This window comes from Theobroma cacao, chromosome 4, assembly GCF_000208745.1.
Source record: "Theobroma cacao cultivar B97-61/B2 chromosome 4, Criollo_cocoa_genome_V2, whole genome shotgun sequence".
NCBI lineage: Eukaryota > Viridiplantae > Streptophyta > Magnoliopsida > Malvales > Malvaceae > Theobroma > Theobroma cacao.
The window spans coordinates 20,972,410-20,996,264 of NC_030853.1; the positions used below are offsets into that span (position 1 = coordinate 20,972,410).

The 23,855-nt window shown below is 32.0% G+C and overlaps 1 protein-coding gene across 1 annotated transcript; it reads left to right on the forward strand.

Moving 5' to 3' along the window:
- LOC18601999 (non-specific lipid-transfer protein 2) lies at positions 9,328-9,930 on the forward strand. The gene has a single exon (XM_007033131.2). The coding sequence runs from the start codon at positions 9,387-9,389 to the stop codon at positions 9,741-9,743; it is 357 nt and encodes a 118-aa protein (XP_007033193.2). The 5' UTR covers positions 9,328-9,386; the 3' UTR covers positions 9,744-9,930.

Below are 23,855 nucleotides of genomic sequence, written 5' to 3' on the forward strand. Positions count from 1 at the left end.
AGCCTAAAAACAAATATCGAATTACTCAAATGAAGATCAGGGAACCATGAAAGCATATACAATGTATGTATAATCGAATTCATATCAACAGCAAAATATCAATTTGCACAATTTCATGCTCAAAATGTGGAAACATAACAAATACAAAGTTCAAATTATAAGCTACCTTTTGTAATTTAAAGTGTAAGCCATTCCATGACAAATCTCAAGGTATGGCATTTATTACAAAAATATAGACAAGTCTAATATACATGATAGACAAATAAAACGGACAAACTAACAAAGTTCGACTCAAAGCAAAGGGCTAACACCTACTAGATGTCTTGTCAATCACCTATCAAACTAATCGAAGTAAGTAATAGCTCTTTTTAAAGGACAGCAAGCCAAGCAAACTATTGATCTGCAACAACAAATGCATTTTATATATGTTAGTTATAAATAACTCTTTAAGCAAATATGGGGAGAGAAAACAAGCTAAGCGGGAGAGTGTTTATCAAAGATACTTTCAAAATAATGCAAGTAATCTATTTTCAAATAATATCAAAGGTTGCCTTTCAGACATATCAAATACCCAAAGAGTTTGAGAATCCAATTCCCAAGCAAGATCAAATATCCTAAGGTGCAAGTTGCATGACTAGCACATTCATTCCTTCAAGGAATCTCAAATCTTCATTTCAACGAATACAAATTTGTCTAAAATGTTTTTATAAGGTTTTGTTTGAAAACTCATTCATAAGCCTTTGAAATGAAAATAGTAATTTGTAAAATGTTCAAGTATTGCCAAGAGAACAAATATTAAATATTGGGTTTAAAAGCTTTGTAGTAAATGTTGAAGAATACAAAAGTTTAGTTCTAGAAAAAAACAATTTTATTACATTTAAAAAACCCTTGGAAAACTAATGGATTTCAAAAATAACATAATACATACTAAATCAAATAAACCAAGTCCAAACACCAAAGTAGAAGCAAATATCCAATCCAAAGTTTAAGGTTGAAACTAATACCAAATCTAAATGTCAGAATTGAAACAACTATCAAATTCAAACACCAAGATCGAAACAAATATCAAATCCAAATATTAAAGTTGAAACAAATATCAAATCCAAAAACTAATGTGTCAAAGCATCATTTCAAATAGATCTGTCACGACTTAAATCTGGGGGCCACAACTGGCACACAAGCCTAACAGTTAAGTCCACTAGACTTAAGCAAACCTCAAAGTTTGTTTTCAAACATACATAGGCCAAGGGATTCGATTATCAAATATTCATAATAAATTCAAATAAAATACAATATCACTAGCTTAATATCCATACAAATAATAATAGGGCCATACGATGGCCATCCAAAATGAGTTCATACATATTAACCCTTAATACACAATATAACATCGCACTCAGTGCCTACACACATTATCCACAGTGGAAGGCTTTAACTTATTCAGTAAAGTGACCAAAACAGAGAACCTACTGGATGCCCAAAATAGGTCTGTTGTTAGACAACATTTACCACATAACCCTATGGCCTAATTATCAACACATGGTATACAAATGGGTGAGTACTATAATACTCAGTGAGTAATGCAGATAAACAAAATCATATATATTTATATAAAATACATATATAAAATATATACACCTTTTGTACTACTAGATGTTCAAACAAACATCTCCAAATACAAGACACATCATTTTTCCTAAATCTCCTATATGAGGGCATATCATTATCCTCAATGTTTTCAAAGATCATTACACATATCGTTAAGCTTATCTTCGAAGCCGATCAAAGTTAGTCAAATCATTCTCCACGACACACTCTAGTCGTCGGAGTATCACATCAAAATCATATCACATTTATCTAAGCCTCTCCACAGCTATCTCACGTCATATGCAAATCAAATCAACCAGTGATCCTCCTTTGGACATAATCAGATTACACTCGATGCCCAACCAGCGGAGAATCAGATCACGCTTAGGGCAAAGCCGTTGGAGGAGAAACAGATCACGTGCGTGTCGAAGCAATGGGCAGAAAACAAATCATCAATCGGATAAATCTTCTAACATCGACATCACCTGAAGTAATCTCAATGGATGGCATTAAAACACTGTAAGTGAGAAGTCACAAACGGGATTAGTGCCACTGTACTTGCTTACCACTATCCTTACAAGCACACATATAGTCACAGGGGGACAAAAATCCACTCAACCACAAATCAAATCAGCGTCTAGAATTCATCTCTCAGATGGAAACATAAATATACAAATAAGGCTATCACGCCTTTATCGTCCACATCTTTTCTCATCAAACCACAAATCACATTCTTTAAGCTTCAATCATCTTAACCTCGATTAAGTTTCTAGGTGCCTTTAAGTTTCCAAAGCATCAGTTAATCAAATCATCTCAACATATCATTCACCTAGGGTAATTTACTCTTAAGGATTCATCATAGCCTTTAGACATCTTAGTCTAGGCACACACAACATAGGCCACCCATGTGGCTCACATCACAATACACAATCACACACACTTCACATATATTGTTCTCTAGCCTAGGTTCATTCGTCTAGGCATACATATATCATTCTAATACCATGGCAGCGTATCTATCATGTGTTATGCATTACATGCATTTTATTTAAACCCACTTATAGTGACAATAGGAGGCACTCCTTGCCAAGCTTTGATCCTTAGCCTCCAATTGTTGTCTAGCTTGCTAATGAGTTGATTTAACTCTATTCCCCCTTCAAACACATCAGAACATCAAAATATTAATTATTCTTAACTTTCAAAAAATGTCAGCTTTTGCATAATTAACCAAATCTTAGCAATCTAACTATTTAAGTTCAAATTCTTCATTAATGAGCTAAACCCATACTTTAGAAGTTGGATTGCACAAGTCTTAGCTCCAAAATTCCTCAATCCAAGCTAAAGGGAAAAATTACCAAATCTAGAGAAAATCGAATTTCTTAGCATTTAACGGATTAAATTGGAAAATAATTAGTAAAAACGTTAAATCTTACCTCCAGAATGGTTTTCCAAGCTTTAAATAGCTTCAAATCACTTTAAAAATCCATTTAGGCCCTTAAGATCTCAAGTTTTTAGAGAGAAAAAGAGAAAGAAGGAGTTGAGAGAAAAGGTTGGGTAGAATGATTCGAAATCCCTTTTTATTTTTTCCTTTCCTTACTGATGTATTGATATATTTTGGCAATAAATCGAGCCAAAATGTATGTATACATCTGCCTTAATTTTGAATGAATGTATCCTGCCCAACATATATCGATACAAGTGTGAATTGTATTGATTCTTTCCCCTTGGGTGCTCTCTACTTCAAATGTATTGATACATTTGGACAATGTATCGATACATGTTCATCTTTAGCCAAATCTATCGATACATTCTTAAATGTATTGATAAAGTATTCTTCTTGGGGCCTTTATTGTTTATCCTGCCATGAATGTATCAATACATTAGGGTATGTATTGATACTTTCACCCCTGTAGGCAATTCTAAGCTTCCCAAAAACTTCAAAAATCCAAGTTTGATACTCCAATATTATTCTCGATTGATATTACACCTCAAATCATCTGTTTAAATTAATCCCATACACATAAATTCATAAACATAACATCAAGCATTGATCAAAACCTCAAATTATGGGATTTATTACATATTGCCTCAAAGTTTTGCCTAAGTGTCAATATATACACTCTTAAACACTTGGCATACATATCTTATCATCAAAATCCTAAAGACTCCACGTATTTCATAAATCATTCTTAGTCTACATAAAAAATTAAGGGTGTTACAAAATCGTAGAGCACTAGATAGTATGAACAATCAAAACAAAGTATGTAGAAGCACCAAAATGGTCCGGAACATAGTCATTGACCATAAATCAAAACAAGGAAAGATCGTATCAACTACTGAACAAAATAAAACTAAGCATTGTGCACAATGACTAATGGCTAGTGTCGCTAGCTACAAGTCCAAAACTCAAGTAGACTCCATTAGAACATTTTCGTTATATATATTCCCACATATTTAAACGTTCGCTTCCAAATGAAGAGTGAATCCATTTACCATCTAAAATCAAAAGGGTTGAAACAAAACTAAGTCAAAGTATCCACAGCTCATTTCCAAACAAAGGATAAATCCAATCATGAACAAAATCAAAGATCGAAACAAAAGATTAATCAAAGTCATCAATCATACAAATCTTTTAAAGACAAATTGACTCAATGCTAGAGTCTATGCAAAACTATTTATTTTTCATTCCAAATTTCCAAATCATCAATAATTCAACAAGTCATAGACAAATATCAATTTTGAGGTATCAATCAATTGAAGGGTTGTTCCCATGTTCAAAATTAAATAAATAATAGCATATTTACATAATATATTTAGCTTTCATCAAACAACTTGAAACCATCATTCACATCACAAATCGTCGAACTTCACTTTAATGCAAGGTCGTAGAATAGGCATGCTTAATTATATTAAAATAATTAAAAACGTTATATCTACCCACCTTGTTGTAGCGTGCCTTTCCTCTTAGCACCTTTCATCAAAAGCTTGACTTCCTCAAAAACTCAAACTCCTCCAACAGCACCTAAATGATGTTTAATCATCAATATTTTCAAAAACCCATAATAATTTCGTAATACATTGGATGCCCATTTCTAATTGTATTTAATCTTCATTTATTTCCATCAATCTTTCATCCAAACATCATACTCGTTAAGTAAACAACTTACTTTGCCTATTTTTTCCTTCTTGGTGAACTTATAACATAGGGATCTAGTCAAATCTTAAAAACTTAGAAAAAGTTTCTAGTTTTTAGAGAAAAAAGATAAAAAAAAAACTAAGTTTTGGGAGTGAAAACCCTTACCTTTAGCACTTAGAATCCAAGATTTGATAATGGATTTTGTGGGTCTTTAAAAGTGTGAAATTTGAGAGAAAATGGGTGGAAGAACAAAGAGAAATGAAATAAATGAGTAAGGCTTGAGTTTTTAGGGTTTTAAGCCTATTTGAAGCTGTCTAGGCATTCTAGGGTCGACCTTAAACCAAAATGCATGTACTTCTTTTGTTTTTCCTTCACAAGGTCGACCTTTTATGTAATGGGGTTAACCTTTAGGTCCAGACTTGCGAAAAATGCCCATTTTTAAGCTTAATTACATTCTAACTCTTTTCCACAACCTCCATGACCTTTAGTTATGAATTCTCAAGGATGAAATGAAGGTTTTTACATCAACAAAAGCATTTCTTAAGCTCACCAAGTTGATTGTTCAATTTTCCCAAGAAATGAAAGTAGGGGCTTGCATAAACCTTTATACTTTTATTTTGAATCAAATAAGTTCTTATAACTAATGATTGACTTAGTCAAGATGTCATTTATTATTTAATGTCATGTATCGTTGACATGGCATGTTAACATATTATAATTGATGATTATATAGCATGCTGACATATCATAATTGATGATGATATGACATGTTAATTGAGCATGATAACATGACAATGTGGCATTTCTCACCCTCCACATCAACATTATGTCAATGCCATGTGGATACAAAATGACAAGTTGCATTTTGACTAATAACAATTAGTCAATCATTAATCATGAGGGTTTATTTGACTTAAAATGGACTTGATTGAACGTAATAAAAGAATAACGACTTATTTGAATTTTCTTAAATAATTTAAGAACTTATTTGAGCATTAAACGTATTATTTTCCACTTTTATCTTTTTAATCTCCTTAAAACTTAAAAATACAATATAGTTAATCAATGGGCTAGAAATAAATATTTAAATTTGATAGTTTGGTGAAAATAGTATATAATCATAGTTAAATGGACTTAACCAAAGTGATTAGGATGGTTTGAGATTTGCATACATATAACGTATGGTTGAATTTACCATTCTAATATTGTCTCTTGTTTGCCATGCAATTCATGGTAGTACTTTCTTTCTTCCATACTTGAATCTTTTAAGTTACTTTTTTCTTGGGAACTTTTTAGTTCTCATAGACTAGTTTAAGTAGGATGAACAGTTTTGTTTTCTGAGAGGTCTTTTGAAGTAACTCTCCTTTTGGATTTGCAAAATCAAGAGGAGTGTGTCAATGAGCATTTGATTCGTAGTCCTGATTGTTAAACACATGGAGCTTTAAGCTTCTTAAAAGTCTAGATTATATATTGGCAATATACTTGTGCTCATTACAAATCTTGTGAAGGGCATTATGTAGATATCACCAAGTGGGAGGCTATTCAATTCAAGTCTTCTTGCATTCATTTGTAATTGCATCTGATGGTGTAGTTCTTATGGAGCTGAATTTAAGAAGGCTTGTTTTAGGTTGACATCATCTAGTCCACTCAGCCGGTAGAAATATTTGTAGAAGGTTTGGTAATGTTTGTTAAGATCTTTTGACATTAAGGAATAACATTTTAGCTTGAAGAATTGCTCTCTGATTTTGTCAAGCTTGTGACCCTGATGAACGCAAAATAATGCTGTAAATTCATTCATAGCTGTTGTAAAAAATGGGTAGTTGTAGAACATCTGTTGTCGATATTCAACGAGATTATCCCAACATTCTATAAGGATTCTAGTTAATCTGGTGGAGTAGGCAACAAGTACTTGTTGGACAGTTATGCTTGGCCATGCATGGAGTTCTTGAAAATGCAAGTTCCATTTTTTCGGAGGGATATCTTTAAGAGAGAAATATCTTGAGAATCTTGAGGATGTATAATGCTAATAGTGATGTTGTTGCTGGTTTGGCAATAAATCAGTATCCATCGATTCTAGATCATGTATTTCTAAGACATCATTATCTGGCATTTGGACATGAGGTTCTATCCAGAACATCTTTGATTTGATAGAGAGTCAACATTTTCAATGAAGTTAGATTTTGTAGCGAAAAAAATTAGAATTTAATTTTTTTAAATAGAAAGATTTTACACCTATCTTTGAATAAATATTAGATTTCTTTTCATTATTATTCAATGCATCTTTTAGCACTAATGAGGTATCTATGTGACAACCACAATCAATAATTGAATCCTACACATATTTAATAAATGATAATGACAATTGTGTTAAAAAAAAAGAATTATAGAAAGAATCTCAAGCTTGTTTTAAATTTGTTTTTGGCTCAAAGGCCTATAAGTAGCAAAAGCGAGTTCACTTTCCTCAACCTTATTTGGTGTTTTTCTTTTTATTTTATTTTTCACTAAAGAAGCATAACTTTTTCCAAATAGAAATAGGGACATAAGGCTAATTACAAATAAACTAATTGCTAATCTGCTCTTCCTCTTCACTCCCTTAATTCTCCCATTTACTCCTAAATAAGGATGGGAAGAGTTATTTCTACTCTTCTCACCTTTCACCTACTTATTTACTCAAAATAAATAAAATCAAAGCAAAGGTATAGTACATTATATGAAAAGTTCAACATTATTTTTATAAAATTGATAAAAAGTTTTTCAATTTTCGAAGAAATTTTACATGAGGATGATCTTGTTCATTATAGTTTTTTAAAATTATTTTAATTTTATGCTTGTATCACTTAGTGCTTTTTATTTGTCAAAAAAAATTTTGAAGTTAATGTTGCAGTTGGATCATGTTCAAAATTTTTGAAAGTATTTGGCTCATTGATTGACACTTGATCTCCCTGTTTAAATAATAAAATTCGAATCTATATTCTTTCAATTTCAAAAAAAAAAAAAAAAAACCTTTCAGAAGGCTCTAAAACATACTATGCACTTTGCATTTAAGTTTTGGTGGTTGGCAAGTAAAGCATATAAATGCAATATGGATATCCAGAGTAAAACCAGATAAATAATGCAAAATGGACCATCACCATTTGCAATTATGCTGCTTCCCAACGATATTTTGATACATCGTAATTCACCTTATTTAATGCTTTCTTGGTATCCATCATCCCTTTAGCCTATAAGGAGACACCACATTAATTTATTTCCTTTCTTTCTTTTTTTTTTCAATGTCTTTTTATTCATATGTAAAAATTTTACATAAGTAAAACATTTCTAATTTGATTTGAAAGATGCAGAAATTTTCTATTTATAAGCCATGTTTTGTGCTTTTATAGTATACCTGCATTATATATATTGGCTTGAAGCATATTTTATTGTACTATATGCCTATATATTCCTTTTTGCTATATGATATAGTTTAAAGAAAAAATGTTGTAGAGTTTGAAAAGTATTACTTAGAGCCTGTTTGGTCTAGTTTTTTTTCAACTTAAAAACTATTATTAAGCTCTTATGAAAAATAATAACTTTTAAAATTAAGTTAAAACTGTTTGGTAAACTGTTTAACAAAATAAATTATATAAGCTTTAATTTTGGTTAAAATTATCATAAAGGGTATTCATGTTATCTTTAATCACCTAATAAGCGATAATGTAATGCTTCAAGTTTGTATATAATTTCAGATGTTAAAATAAAAAAATCAATAAAAAAAAATAATTTTCAAACTTGTATAGTAGTAATAGTATTAGATTTTTGTTGATTTAACAAGCAATCGGATCATAATACTTCAATTCTCAAAAAAGAAGAGAAAAGAGAAAACGATATATTTAATATTAAAATCCTTTTTGGTGAAAAAGAGAAAAAATCTTTAAATAGTATTTGAATGCAGTTTTGAATTTTAAATTTTTTTTCTCTTAATCTTTTTAAGAACAAAAAAAATTCTAAATTTGGATATTTTGTTGTTAGGTCTTTTGTTTTTTTATTGATTTTTGTAAAGAGAGGTAGAAAAGAGAGAAATCATTATTTANTTGTAGAGAGAGGTAGAAAAGAGAGAAATCATTATTTATGTTGAAAAATGATAATTTGTAAAATGAAGGAGAGGAGAGGGAGATTAATTGAGAGAGGGGTATTTTTTGAAAAATTAATATGTTTTTAAAAGAAGAGAAAATTATATTTAAACTCTTTTTTTTTAAATTTTGTTCTTAAAAAAATTATTTTTTTTAAAAGCTTATCAAAAAAATATATTTGACCTGACTTTTACTTTTAAAAAATACATAGATTAAAAAAAAATTAAGCCAAACATGCACTTAAAATATCCAAATCAATAGACATTAAATCTTTGTCTTTTAATTTTATATTATTTACACATAATATCATTATTTATGTTTTTGATTTCTACCGACCGTGCTGGTCTCTTAGGCAAGAAATAGTACACGTGGCATCATTTTAACACATGTCCGTCCACTTCAAGATTTGTAGATGTGGGGTCCACCTTCTTCAATTCCACAAAGGATCTTTAAACCCGGAAAGCTTGAGTCACTGACACCCGTAAATCATGCCCTAAAGTCTCAGCAGTTACCATTTCCATCCTCTATAAATTGGGCCGAAGCTCATTCTCAAAATGCACCAAACACCATTAGCTTTCTTTATTGTATTTTCACGAGTATTAGCACTTTGGTGGGAGAAAATGAAGGTGGTTTCGGTTGTTGCCTTGTGTGTGGTGGCACTGGTGGTGGTGCTGCTTTCAGGTGAAACACGCACGGTGGAGGCAGTGAATTGCAGCCCCTCGGAGCTCACCTCATGCTTGCCGGCTATCACGTCGTCGTCGCCTCCCTCAACCACTTGTTGCAGCAAGCTGAGGGAGCAGAAGCCATGCCTTTGCGGGTACCTTCAGAACCCCAATCTCAAGCAGTTTGTTAACAATCCCAACGCCAGAAAGGTTGCTAGCACTTGCGGCGTGACATACCCTCAGTGTTAAAAACCTTGCTTAATTATAGCATGTGTTGGCAGCATAAGATTGTGTAGCTCGAGCCTCGAAAGTAGTGTTCTAAATAAGCGAATAATGATGAGATGAGGGCAATATTCCTACTTGTATAAAGTGGAAAAAGCTCATATATAGTCTAGAGTCTTTATTAATAATATAAGAATGATATTTGGTATTTACATTCTATGTTGTGAATTATGATTTGATGTTTCTCCATGAAATACACAACCACCGTTGCCTGGACCACCAGTTGTTTCACGAGCCATCAGCCATCTGCAATTGTAAGACTCGATCACCTGATGGATAGCCATCTGTGAATCACGTCCGATCAACTTAAGTACTCTTCTCCTTATTTCAGGACAAATATATAGAGCTATTTTTGTTCCTTTTTGGGTTTATTTAACAATTCCCAAATAGTGTTTGATAAAATAAATAACAAATTTATAACATTTAATTATATTTTTTGTTATGAGTGGTTCAATTATCAAATTGTCAAACACTTTTATATTTTCCATTTTAGAACATTTTAGTGAGTCAAGCTGTAATTCAATAATACCAGCATTTTAGATTTTCATAAAATTAGCGATGGAAGTATGGATTCAAATTATGGCTTGGGAACCACAAAAAGATTTGCAACTATATACATATGATAATTATTTTTTTCATACATCATCTATGAAACATTGAAATTGTAAAAATATGTTTAACTGATTGTCACGTATATATCCATTTATTACATGTCAATAATTTTATTTAATATTGACTTATTTTTTGTTAAATGAATATGTGACAATCAATTAAATTTGTTGGCAATTTTTTAGGTTTCATTATTGGAACGTATGATATTAATATTACTAAAAATGTTAAATGTCAATTTTTAAATTTATTATTTATTTGATTGGACTAGTTACTAAAATGTATTCTGTACAGATACGCAGCATGGTTAAAAAAAAAAAAAAGGTCCGTCCATCAGAGCACCACTCAAACATCCGGGGCAAACAACAGACGCACCCAGAAATTCAAAAAGCGCTTTAATGAACCTCATCACGCATCAAAAAACTAGCGCATTAGAAAGATCATTAGTCAGAAGGCCCTCCTTATCGTGCCTTACCGTTCCCAACTCTTTCGAGCAATATAAACAACAGACCAACCCAGAATCCAAAAAGCAAAGCACAGCTGAAGCTTACCAAGCTGGAAGACAAAGCAATCCAATGGTTTCAATGAACTGCCAACACATAAATTTTCAGAGGAAGCTCGGAAAACAGGGGAAGTCATAGAACAAAGAACCAACACAGGACCATTTCAGAAGACACAGGACCTAACCATAAAGCCCATTGACATATCATAAGAAAGTCAGAATCCCTACCAAAGCTTTCCTTGCCCAATCTGTAGGCAAAACAGTTTCCAGATATCGGATAGTCCTCAATAGTCCATTTTCTCACCTTGGATTTATACATATACTTATCTTTGTGTGGAAATGTAGATGTTTATATACATACACACATAAGTATTTGTTTAATGATATATATATGTGTCTGTGTGTGATGTATCCCACATCAAAAGAGATTTTGAACTTGTAAGTAAATTCTCCTCTCACCTGATAAATATAACTATTGAGTTAGAAATATGAAGTTGTAACAAGTGATAATCAAAATCTACTCAACCCTTCACTGACCATCTATGCAATTCTCCAAACACTATACCATTGGACTCATATCTTTCAAGATTCACTACGTGGGTAACTATATAATTATAGTGACATTACATGCATGAATTTTTTTTTATAAGAAAAAAATGAGACTTAAAGATAAGTAAGGTAAGCATATGATTAGGCAATACCTTCTCTTCATGAGGATTCCTCGATTATAATAGGACTTTTAATGGTTAAACAAAGCAAACAAAGGTTCTGCCAGTACTTGAGAAGATGAGAAATGATGGTAGATCATTTAAAGAAGGGGTCACTGGTGTACCAATTTGAACAGGGGAGGGAACAAGGAAGAATTTAAATGAGCACATCTCAAGGAACCCAGAAGAGAAGGCAAAGTTTCCCAAACCATAGACGCTCTATGAGAAGGAAAGAGGACAGCACAAAGGTAACCAATTCGTGTCAATCAAAACCATCATCCCGGATGAGAAAATGGTGTGCGTTAAGTCATGCGTAGTTAGGAGACTTAGAAGGGCGACATCATATGCTGTTATTCGAAGGGAACTTGCCAAGGAAGGACTTGAAGCACAGGTTAGACTCCTTGATGTAATGAACGTCTTACTTATTTTTGATGAACGGGAATATATGGAGGCTACCTTGGAACACTACATGGAGGTTTTGGCCACTTGGTCCGTGAATGTGACTTCTTTAGCTTCTGCCCAGAAAAGGGAGAAAGGAGTTTGCACCAAACATCATGAGGTTCCAGTACAGGTTTGGCACCCAAATACTTTCAGGGCCACTGGTGAATGTTGGGGTGATTTTGTGGGGGTGGATAAGAGAACCTTTACAAGTGAAAGATTTGATTAGGCCTTCATGCTGATTAAAGCAAAATCTAAAGCTCACATCCCAAGCAAAGCTTTTGTTGAAGTTGAAGGAAAAACATTCACCATTGTAATGAGCATAGAAGGTTTGGAAGGTTGTTGCCCACTTGAATGCTACGGCAAAGGCAACGAGATAATAATGGCAAAAGAGGTTAGATGGCTGTCGATGGAAAGGAAGGGAGGAAGCCACGATGAGGAAAGAGAAAGGATGAAAGAGAAAGGATGACGGTAATGGAAAGTGAGCGAGACAGGTTAACCATTAACCGTGGCGATCAAAATCGAGGTTTAGACAAGCTGGCCACTTCAGACCTTTTCAAATTAAAGCTAGAACAGGGGGACAATGCAGCGGAAACAAGGGACAAGAAATTACAAAAGCAGATGACTGACAAGGGAGGCTGCAGGTCAAGTAAAAACGAACCGAAAGCTGATAGGGTCAGTGGGAAAGAAAGAAATATGAGGGATTTGGGTGGGTCCAAGGCGAGACCTGCGAGTGGTTTATTGAATGATGAAAACAGAGAAGAAGAGTGGGCAAAAGACGTGTTCACAAAAGCAAGAAGAAAAAGCAAGTCGGTGGTCAAACGGGGGGTCAAGTGGGATCCATGGATGATGAGGTGGCCTTTATTACTCCAAGCCCAAGACAAGAAAAGATGGAATTTAAAGTGGAGCCCGCTGAAGGGAAGTGAGTTAAAAAGGCCAAGCCCAATTCAACATAAATTAGGAAATGAATTCAATAAGAGTAATGATATGGGTAGTTCTAAAATTAAAGGAAAGGGTCTGGGCCGAGAACTTAAAGGTTCAGAGATTATATCTGAAGACGAATACCCAAATCAAGAAATTGATGATGGGCAAAGCCTTGTGAAGAATAGTCCTAAGGGAACAAAACAGGAGATTGGTTGAGAAATAGAAATGGAGCACTTTGTGCCGAATAAAATAGGAAAAATTGGGTGCCAAATAGGGGAACTTCAAGATGGAAAAATGGAGGGGAAAATTGGGCTACAAAGCTAGTCTTCTTATGTTACTAGAAGTCTTCCATCATCGTGATTCAAGATTTATGATGACACACTAGCTTGTGAGATCTCAATAAACTATCGATTTTTAAAAAAACATATGATTAGGTAATAAAATGTTAAAATTTGTTAAAAAAATTGATTAGCATAAACTCTATAAATTTATCTATCTTAACACGTGCTTTAATTTTTCAGTAGTATTATATTATTATTGTACTATTATACAAGCTATTTTACAATAGTTTATCAATCTGGTTAAGAAATTGATTGATAGATAAAATATATTATTATTATATATAACGTTGTGGAGTTTTTAAACATACAAACATATATTTTTCACAATAATTGTCAAGTTTTTTCTTCTCTTTTTAGTTTTGTTATACCAATCAAGTGTTCATTTAATCATTATATAAATAGATTAATTTTTGTAAATATAATCCAATGGACATATGACAAGTCCTCTAATCTTGTTTGTAAAATTTAAAAATTTTAATATCAATGTATAGAATAATTTTCGTCAAATAAATAGATGAGATATATCATGTGACATTTGAAAGCGAATGAATGGACGGTCCATGCATGTTAAAGAAAAAATATTAAAAAAATGGACACCACAATTTTCATTATGGTCCCTAGAAGTTGTGCCGTTCAAATCACTTTTAAATTAATTTAGTGCGAGATACATTAGTCTCAATTTATTTTATATTTTACCGTGAAACAATTTTCAACTATAGCCCTCATTTCTTCTATCATGTTTTTCTACACATTTTTTTTTTCAGAAAAAGATATTTATATTATGAAATAAAAAATTCATAAAAAAGAAATACAAATGGAGCAGAAAAAAACAACGCTTCCCTCCATGACTCCCTCTTTCCTTTCTTAGATATATATATTAGAAAATATAAAGGTTCATAACTATCCTTTTCTTTAAAGCAACTAACATTCGACAACCTTAAAATCCTATGTTATCACCTTCCTATATTTAACTTGTCACCGTTTCAGGGCACTTGATGATTTGGGAAATTGTGAAAAAGAACAAATACTTTTTGTTGAACAACTAGTTTCTATTTGAATTGAATGTCTATATTCCAAGATGATAGACTAGGTATATTAAATTAATTAAAAATAACTCTAATCTATCCCAATTAATAAAAACAATTTAAAATGGATAATAGCTATGAAGTTAATGTTTTACTACTGAACACATAATACACAGTCCATGTTTAAGAAGCACATGATTTTTTCATGAGAAAATTATGAGGAATAACCCTCTTGATAAAACGATTTTAAAAGTCATCATCAAAATGAATTTAACTGTTCTTAGTCAAAATTCGTTATAAGATGATAAAATGTGCTTAAAACTATTTCAAACAAATTAAATACTCTTAATTTTTCTCTCCCATCATTCGTTTGTTGTACTCCCCATTCTACTGTGCTCTTTATTTTTCTCTCTCGTCATCTAGCTCTCTCTAATTTTACCACCATGATCATGTCTTTATATCTCTCGTCATTTTGCCAAATCGTTATTGATTTACAAATCAAAGAGTATAATATGAAAAGTAATAACATATTCTTAGATTTATTAGTTTACATTCACAAAACCTTATCGTCTATCTACAGACTAAAAAGCATGGCATGGTTAGTAATAACAGGTTCTTGGATTTATTGGTGTTGAGTTTTTTAGTTATTCAAGTCTGGTAGAATATGCCTTAGCATGTAACAAAGTGATTCATGCTTTGGTGTGCAACGCTTGATGCTAAAGTTTTGGTCTTGACATGTAACATCTGGTACTGAAGCTTTGACCTTGGCATGTAAAATTTTTCACTTTGGCTTTGGTGCGTGTAACATTTGGTGCTCAAGCTTTGGTCTTGGCATGTAACATTTGGTACTAAAGCTTTGACCTTGGCGCGTAACATTTACCGTTGAAGTTTTGGTGTGTAACATCTTCTACTTTGGCTTTGATGTGTAATATCTAGTGATAAAACTTTGCCCTTGGCATGTAACATTTGGTGCTAAAGTTTTGATCTTGACGTATAACATTTGCTACTAAAGTTTTGGTGTGTAACATCTTCTGCTGAAGCATGTAACATCTGCTTAGGTTGCAATGTTGTTTTGTTTTTCTTTTTTGTTATTAAATATGACGTATAACTTGTTCTTTTGTATTTCACTGCAATATAAACTCTTGGAATTAAAACGTGTAACAAGTTTTTTTCAACTGTAACATTATTTTTTTAAACATAGCATGTAACTTGTTCTCTATCGTTGTATTTCACCGAGACATAAACTTTTGAAGTTAAATACTTTCACATCTAGAATCAAAAAGGAATTTGACAAGAATATGAATATGTATTGAAAAATTATTTAACAGATGAAATGAATTTAGATAAAAAGATATTATTCAAAATCCTTTAATTTGGATAATTAAGTTTTTGTTTATTTTATTTGTTTTTTTAGGTAAAAAAATTAAAATATACTGATATTATAAAAAAGGAGAGAGAAATTGAATCCATTAGAGCACAATTGAAAATCAGCAAATTGGAACTTAATTTTGCTAATGTTAATACCCTTTTCAAGCCTCTTTACAAACAAAGTACAACTTGCCCATGATATGGAGAATAGCAACAAAAGCAATGAAATCAATGCTCATGACAAGCATGACATTTGGGGTGATCCTGAGCCCTACTCCATCATCTGTGTAAAATTGAAGCATAGTCCCGGCAATCCCTCCGTAGGCCGCATTGCTTGTTGTTCTCCTCCTCCTCATGCCTGCAGCTGCGGCTACACTTCTTCTTGGTGGAGCTACTCTAGTTGCCATTTCTAAGTTGACTCAAATTACATATCGTGTAATTTGAGTATAAAGAGATTTCATTAAAAACAATTTTATTCAAAAAATTTTTCTCTTGATTATAAATAATTAAAATTAAAAAATAATTATTTTAAAATAACTTATTTTTTAAGAGTAAAAATAAAATGGTCCCTTTTTCCATCTCTTCCATTCGTTGGCTGAAGCTATATAAGAAAAAGCAAAGGTGATAGTAAGCTATATCAATCAATTATTACTCCTCCAGGTATAGAAAGGGAATTTGATTTCATCAACTGTGACTTTCTCATTATTAAAAGATCGTCCTTCAGATGGACACAGTTTTTTTTTTTTGAAAAGTCACATGGACACGGTTGAACCACTATCCACCTATCTTTAAATACTTTAAATTGAATTTTTTATAGACATTTTTTGAGTGTTTCACTGCCGTTTCCCTCGTTTCTTGGGGCATTTGCTTCAAATTTTTCCAGATATTAATTAATCTCAAGTTCTAATAGAATGGAATAACTAGTAATTTACTCATAGAAGCGATAAATATAGTTTTACTTCTAACTTCATCATAATATGCAATATAGTCTTAAACGTATCAAAATGACCCATTAAGTCCTAAAATGAAATCCACAAATTATTTACCAATTAACTCTTGTTAATTTGTATAGTAATAAGCTAGTGTGACATGATTTTATAATTTTTCCTAACTTTACACAAATTTAATTATTCCATCCACCGGAGGCATTACTTTTAATTAGGTTTAATCTTGTGTTTTCTGGCAGTTCCAGTTTCAATTGTTTTATAACTTTATACAAATTGTTTGCTAAGCTAAGATTGTTTCTTTTCCATTTTTTCCTCGAATTGGGCCTAAAAATATGTTTCTACCTTGGATATATAGTAATACTCTAACAATCTGATTCAATAAACGATAGTTTTTGGCCCTATGGAGTTATATATATTTGCATTTATAGTATTAATATATGGCTAAAATTTGTTTCCTTGTTCAGGGATTAGACATGCATGTACATTACCAGTTCTCATTTCACTTTGTAAAGTAAATATGTGACAACTGAAAATTTAGGAAGAAAGCATAAGCTTGAAGAAAACTTCAAGTAAATACATATCTAAGTACATTATACACCCTATTTATAAGAAATTCCAAAGGTGTGTATTATTTTTATTTATTAAAGTCATCTAAAAATTTTGTGGTATTATTAATTTTTAAGTATTACTATCTTGAACCAGTTTTTGCATATCTTATATTTTGAGTTTGAAGATGTTAAATCGACAACTGTTTTATATAAATTAACATTGTTAATGTGAATATGAAAAAAAAATTATTGAAGGATACACGAGAGATAGTAAGAGTTTTTTTTTTTTTTCTGGAGAGCTTTGTTTTCATTAAATCGATACAGCCAGCATGCCAAAATCAGTCTTAAGCCTGTCTGACTTAAGACTTTTAATGGCATAAAAGACTCCTGGTTTTGGATAAACAGAGTTATGTACACTTGCTCTTAAGGTGTCTCTGCCCTACAAAACCAAATGGCAGCCTAACTCAAAGCGGCAAAAGACCTCTTTGCAAACTTCTAGAAATAAGAGAATTAAGTCAATGACTTTATGAAATTAAAATCTCAACCAATCATAATTATTAGACAACGTATTAACGGTGCAATGGTTTGGTAGCTAACTTGTTGCATTCGTCTATCTGCATTAGGCATTGAAAATGGCCTGTAACTGCTGGTTGTAATCAATGTCTTACGATCTTTGGTCGAGAACAGATGACGAAGCTATGGCTTTAAAGTTTTGAACACCATTACAAGTAAAAGCTACGGCTACGAGGACAACTTCATCCAACGGGCGTGGTTTGGGAAGCTGCATTTAAACACGTGTGGTAAGGAAGCTTATCCAAATGAATATGGTGGAGTTGATTATGTTACAGGAAAGGATAACAGTGCAGTGAGTGGATTTAGAACTTCGTTGTTGTGTCAGACTCCATTGTTGCTATCTCTTGGGTGTGAAAACAAACGGAAGAGGAAGACCATGAAAACTATGGCGTATACTTAATGAAATTGACAACCTATACTATGGGGAGCGTCACATTAAGTCATTTTTTTTTCAAGGAGGTTAATACTATGGCAGACTTCACTAGCCAGGTTTGGTGTTGATCATAATGAAGTGTTTTTCCTTGGTGGTAGATTCTGTTGTCATGGTTGTTTTGATTGGGTGCCCAACTCTGCTCAGTTGCTATAATGGGTGATTTTTTTACAATTGAATGGAGATTTTTTCGGCACTGCTGTCGGCTATTTTTGGAGGAGGTTTCTTTATCAGTTATGGCCTTTTATTTATTTCTGTATCTAGATTGTATGTGAGAGTCAGAATCTGGCGTGTGTGTGTGTGTTTTTCTTGTTAGTTGAGGCCTTGTTCGGGTCTATGGATGCCAATGGCTAGCCGGATGGTGCTATTTCGTACAGCAGCCTTGGCTTCTTTCTTTTCTTGGCTATATTTAAGAAGAGAGAAAATTATGAGAGATAATATTTTTCATAAGTCCAATTTAAAAATATTACTCACTATAATTTTAACTATTTTTAGTCAATTTTTGACATGCTTGACAACAATACCCTTTAAACAATTTCAGACAAATTAAAATGATTTCGGTTTTCTCTATTCCATCATCCAGATAAAAATTTTAAAATTAAATCTAAATTTCTCACTCTTACCAAATATTGTCTGTCTCACCATCCAGCTCTTTCTTGCAATCCCAAAGAGTAGAGATGGTATTAAGATATATGTTTTAGGTTCTTGGATTTATTGGTTTATATTCATAGAACTCCAAAGTTGAGGGATTGAAATTGATTAGACATATCTGTAAATTAGAACACTGTATGATTTGGGTAATTTAAAATTGATTACGAGCAAGCAAATGAATTAGTTATTAGGTATTGCATTACTGGTTTTTGGACATTATGTCATTGGTTTTTAAGTATTGTGATATTGGTTTTTAAGTATTGCGTGACTTAATCGTTGCGTCTCTAGTTTTTAGACATTGTATGACTGGTTTTTAGGCATTACGCGACTGATTTTTAGGCATTGCGTGACTAGGTTGTAGGCATTGTGTGACTGATTTTTAGGTAATGCCTAAGTCACACAGTGTTGAAAAACTAGTCACACAATGCCTCACTAACTAATCATGCAATACCTATCAACTAGTCACGCAATACTTAAAAATTAGTCACGCAATACCTAAAAATTAGTTACGCAATACCTAAAAACCATTTACGCAATGCTTAAAAACCACTAAAACTATTGAATTCCATTTAACAAAATCAATAACTTCAAATAACATACCATATTCCATTTAATAATATAATCAACGAATGTGCTTATTTGAGAAAGAATGCTTAAAATTCTTAAAGGTTTTTCTTAATGTATCAAAAATCACTCCAAAATACTTAAAATGCTCAAAATGTTTAAAAGTTTTTCTTCGTGTATCAAAAATCACTCCAAACTACTCAAAATGCTTACAAGTTATTCTTTCTGACAAGAAATACTCTAGAAGTGAATGGTCTGGTGAGTAAAGGTCAAAGGATATGAGTCGGTTTGAGGCGCGGATCTAAATATATGGGTCGGTTTCATTAAGGGTAATTTTTTTCAAAATTAATTTTTCTTGACTAAAAATAGTTAAAATTATAGAGAAAACTATTTTCAAAAACACCTTATATATGGGTGTATTTTTAAAATGAATCCTTAAAAAGATGTATACTTCACTATCTATTAATGAATGATCAAATTTGACTAAGAAAAAAAAATTATACTATACATAAAAGGAAGTTTCAACGAGACTTTCACATTTGGTCACATGGAGGTTTTAAGACGGATTGTGAAGCTTGAACAAGGCTTTCAATACGACTCTTAACGTGGACCCTAGAGGAGGAGAGTTGTGATATGTTTGATGGGTGGGCTGCATCCTGAGAAGTATAAGTTGGGCGGGTTGTGTGCAACGCACAAGTTTACCTTTAGTAATAATAATATTAACCTCACAGCAACAAGAGCTTCTTCTTTAAAGTTATAACAAATCATGTGGACAGCATCAAATCCAATATCTCTTTAAAGTTATAACGAAATACCAACATCAAAATGCTTAAAATGCTTACAAGTTTTTCTTTCTGACAAGGAATACTCTAGAAATGAATGGTCTGGTGAGTAAAGGTCAAAGGATATGAGTCGGTTTAAGGTGTGGATCTAAATATATGGGTCGGTTTTATTAAAGGTAATTTTGTCCAAAATTAATTTCTCTTGGCTAAAAATAGTTAAAATTATAGAGAACACTATTTTCAAAAACACCTTATATATGAGGTGTATTTTTAAAACGAACCCTTAAGAAGATGTATACTTCACTATCTATTAATGAATGACCAGATTTGACTAAGAAAAAAAATTTATACTATATATAAAAGGAAGTTTCAATGAGACTTTCACATTTGGTCATGTGGAGGTTTTAAGAGGGATTGTGAAGCTTGAACAAGGCTTTCAATATGACTCTTAATGTGGACCCTAGAGGAGGAAAGTTGTGATATGTTTGATGGGTGGGTTGCATCTTGAGAAGTATAAGTTGGGCGGGTCGTGTGCAACGCACAAGTTTACCTTTAGTAATAATAATATTAACCTCACAGCAACAAGAGCTTCTTCTTTAAAGTTATAACAAATCATGCGGACAACATCAAAACCAACATCTCTTTAAAGTTATAACGAAATACCAACATCAAAATGCTCAAAATGCTTACAAGTTTTTCTTTCTGACAAGGAATATTCTAAAAATGAATGGTCTGGTGAGTAAAGGTCAAAGGATATGAGTCGGTTTGAGGCACGAATCTAAATATATGGGTCAGTTTTATTAAGGGTAATTTTATCCAAAATTAATTTCTCTTGGCTAAAAATAGTCAAAATTATAGAGAAAACTATTTTCAAAAACACCTTATATATGAGGTGTATTTTTAAAATGAACCCTTAAGAAGATGTATACTTCACTATCTATTAATGAATGACCAGATTTGATTGAGAAAAAAAAAATTATACTATATATAAAAAGAAGTTTCAACGAGACTTTCACATTTGGTCAGGTGGAGGTTTTAAGAGGGATTGTGAAGCTTGAACAAGGTTTTCAATACGACTCTTAATGTGGACCCTAGAGGAGGAGAGTTGTGATATGTTTGCTGGGTGGGCTGCATCGGGTCGTGTGCAACGCACAAGTTTACCTTTAGTAATAATAATATTAACCTCACAGCAACAAGAGCTTCTTCTTTAAAGTTATAACAAATCATGCGGACAACATCAAAACCAACATCGCTTTAAAGTTATAACGAAATACCAAATCATGTAGACAACATCAAAACCGACATCTCTTTAAAGTTATAACGAAATACCAAATCATGCAGACAACATCAAAACTGACATCTCTTTAAAGTTATAACGAAATATCAAATCATGGTATAAACAAAAGAAAATGGAGGTGATAGTGAAGGCGAGCTTAATGCTGCAATTAGGGTAGAGCAAACAGTTATTTCAGTTAGTTCAATTTTCGATATCTAATAACCAAATTAACTGAACTCATGTTTAAAAATAATTGAAACCGAACCAAATTTTATAAATAACCAAACTAACCGAAACCAAATTAATTTGGTTAGTTCAGTTCGGTTTTCAAAAATCAATTAGGGTTATAAATAAATTTGTATATATTTATTTATGTTGCTTTTTTTTATAAATCAATACTACAAAAATATTAAAAATGATGATAAACAATTAGAATAAATAAGATGGATACTCATACAAACAACAAATAATTAAAAAACATGAATAAAAATGACAACAAATAGGTTATTATTTATTTCCTATTCGAAAATCCCATTATACCCTTATTCAAATTCGGTTAGTTCGATTAAGAAAATTTATAACTGAAACTACCCTAACCGAACTACCTGAAGAACCAAATTAATTGAATCGAAAAAACCGAACTCACTTCAATTCGGTTTGATTTTTCAGTTAGATTTGCATTTACACACCCTTAGCTACAATATCAGCATTATATGACATAAAATGACAAAAAACGTTTTAACTAATAAAAGTTAATCAACCATTAGTTATAAGGACCTATTTGATTCAAAATAAAAATATAAAAACTTGATTAAATGCAATAAAAGAATAAAAAATTATTTAAATTTTTTTGAATAGTTTAAATTTTTTTAAATATTATGTATTTTTAAAATATATTATTTAAAATACTTTTAGTAACATTTTTTATATATTTTTTGTAACACTTTTAAATTTGAATGCCTTGTACAAATTTTTATCAGTATTACCATTATAATTAAAATGTAGTTATGAAAATTATATGCACTAATAAAAATGTAACTTTAATATATTATTATCAGGCTTATAAAAAAAATATATATTACTATCGGTTTCAAACTATTTCGGGCGAGACATGACCTAAGATTTGGCCCAAATGTCATTTAAAATTTTCCAAATGTGAGACGTATCAGGGCTAGCACACCACCACATGCATGTGCCAAATAGGAATGGGAATCCCCTGCCCCTAGTTAGTGCCCCTATTGGTTCCCCTTCTTTAATTTAATGCTAAGTGCCTTTTAAGTTTTAATTGAATGATAAAAGTTAGGTAACGGTGTTAAGTATGGAAATCCCCTGCCCCTAGTTAGTGCCCCCATTGGTGCCCCTTCTTTAATTTAATACCAAGTGCCTTTTAAGTTTTCATTGAATGATAAAAGTTAGGTAACGGTGTTAAACCTTAAAGGTACTAGGTTAGCTAATAGTGTTATAAAACTCTCACACCAATGGGGGCACTAATTAGGGGCAGGGGATTTCCATTCACTATTTAGCAAATGGAAATCTCCTGCCCCTAACTAGTGCCCCCATTGGTACCCCTTCTTTAATTTAATGCCAAGTGTCCTTGAATGATAAAAGTTACTTAACGGTGGTAGAACTAAACGGTACTAGGCTAACTAATAGTATTATATATAAAACCCTCGCCGCTAGTCATTGGGCTGTTGTAATACCTCAGGCTAGCTAAAGAGGCATTGCTTTTACGATCAGGAAACTCCTTTTCAATGATAACGTTGCTGCTTATAGAAAACAAAGAAGGATTAGATTGTTGGAAGAGAGAACCCAGATTTGGTCATTTATGGAGGCTATTTTGCTTCATTATCATCGTTCTGTCATCGTCGTTTCTCATTTATTTTCCTAGTAAAATTAACAATGAAAAATAAATTAAAAATAGACAAGAAAATTCATATTTTGTAGAAATTTAGACAATAAAATGAAGGGTTACTGTAAAACGTGATCTTTAAAGGATTTAGGAAATTAACCAAATTTATTTATGGGTCTTTAAATGTGGGTCTCGTGCAAAGGATGCCACACCTTTTTTTTATTTTTTTCTCATCAATTTTCTTGAAATAAATAATAGTATTTTGAATCTTTTTCTCCTTTCATTTTTTTTATTTGCTATAAAGGATCTGTTTCATTCCTTAATAACATGTTCTTGATCATGACTGATGCATTGAACTCTCTATCTTAAGAACTTTTGGAATTTTCTTTTGAACCAAGTATTTTCTAGAGCATTTGCTTGTTCCTCAAAGCACCATATATGTTGTAACATGGAAGGTGACCTCCCTTGTTTCTGCTTTTTAGGTAAGTCACATTTTCAGAATCAAGACCCAATTTTTCTTTAAGGATTTCCATCAGCCTTTAATT

What these genes read in the sequence shown, in the direction of transcription:
- LOC18601999 (XM_007033131.2), top strand. Translation starts at nt 9,387, where the DNA reads ATGCACCAAACACCATTAGCTTTCTTTATTGTATTTTCACGAGTATTA.